This window comes from Charadrius vociferus, unplaced genomic scaffold (genome assembly GCF_000708025.1).
Source record: "Charadrius vociferus isolate BGI_N301 unplaced genomic scaffold, ASM70802v2 scaffold210, whole genome shotgun sequence".
Taxonomy (NCBI): Eukaryota; Metazoa; Chordata; class Aves; order Charadriiformes; family Charadriidae; genus Charadrius; species Charadrius vociferus.
The window spans coordinates 263682-265079 of NW_009646421.1; the positions used below are offsets into that span (position 1 = coordinate 263682).

General features: G+C 35.3%; 1 protein-coding gene across 1 annotated transcript in view; it reads right to left on the reverse strand.

Moving 5' to 3' along the window:
• Positions 1–1398, reverse strand: part of LRCH1 (leucine-rich repeats and calponin homology (CH) domain containing 1) — a 57738-nt gene that overhangs the window by 31912 nt on the left and 24428 nt on the right. Inside the window, exon 10 of the mRNA XM_009881103.1 lies at positions 634–701. Within this exon, the coding sequence (XP_009879405.1) occupies positions 634–701 (68 nt within the window). The remainder of the gene's footprint in view (positions 1–633; positions 702–1398) is intronic.

Here is a 1398-nt window from a genome sequence, read left to right on the forward strand (position 1 = left end):
ATTAGTAATTCTTTTCGGGGTTTAAAAACATAATCTGCCAATAGGGCTCTTTCAGAAAGTACTTATTATTCCTTTCGTTCAATTTTTGGTTTTAAATCATATAGGACTCCACTGTTCTGCTCAGTGACAACTTCACAGTACACTGTCATGCTAAATGCCCTTTTCTTATGCACTCTCCTCAGCAACTGATGTTCTCTTGTTCTGTTCATGAATTAATGTCTATGAATTAATGATTGCTTCGGGGTTAAAATTATGACAAAAGAAAAAAGACTGAGGGAATTTTTCCAATTAAATCACTTTTTAAAAAATGTACATTACATTTAGACCTTACGAGTTTTGATAAAATCCTTTTTTACCAATGCCATTAACAGACTAAATATCAAAATACCTAGTTAAAAAGCTTGCATAGGTAAAAATATTGCTGCATTATTGGTGCATACAAATTAGTTGTAATATAACATCCACTCTATTCAGCAATAACGTGTAAAACATTGAGCACACACAAAGTGCAAGGCTGTGCTTCTGTCATGCCTCCAAGTCTCCCAAATTATTAACTGATAAGGAAATGACACTTCTGATCAATCTAATGAAATGACACAGCTAATTACTTACAGATACATAAAAAATACTTACATTTCGTCTGTTTGCCATTGTGTGTCCTCTTCTATTCTCAGTAATTCATCACACTCAGCTGCTCTGCTCTGTAAGCAGACAAAGTGATACCAAGAACTGAACTTTGCAATTAAGTAGGCAGAGAAATTTTGCTTTCAGATTCAGTGCTGACCTCATTTATGTAACAGCTTAAGGTGGCTAGTTGAAGCAATCCAACATTTCTGCTCCACTCTTCACTCTACCCTCTTTTTAAGATCCTGATTACAAGATCTTCTATTCACTATGCAGATTTTATTGAGGTCAACAGCCCTTACCCTCCTTTAACTGTAAAAAGAAAGTCAAGCAGCATGAGAATTCTTTATTATATGTCCCAGATTCCATTTGTGCCTTTCTGGTGTATGCAAACAATGCTTCTATTAAGCACGACCTTAACTCTCCTCTTACTTGTTCTCCTCCTGCAGCCAGATTTGTTTATAGAGCAAGGAAATTCCAAATATGCAAACAGTAGCAATGATGTACTTCATCTATAATTATTAACAGGATTCTTACTTGACAATTGTAACAGTCATGAATACTTTTTATTTTTAAGAAAAAAAATCAGGACAAAAACTGCATGGAACAATTCATATCAGTCAGCCAGTTCTTTTGGGTTCAATGTAGGCACAAATTGGAGCCCCCACCATCCTACCTACGACTATGAAGAGCTACTTATTAGAAAACATGACTCTCGTGCTTCCATTTGGTGATTTGCAATTTTCTTTTCTCTTTTCGTCTCAGTTAGGCAGG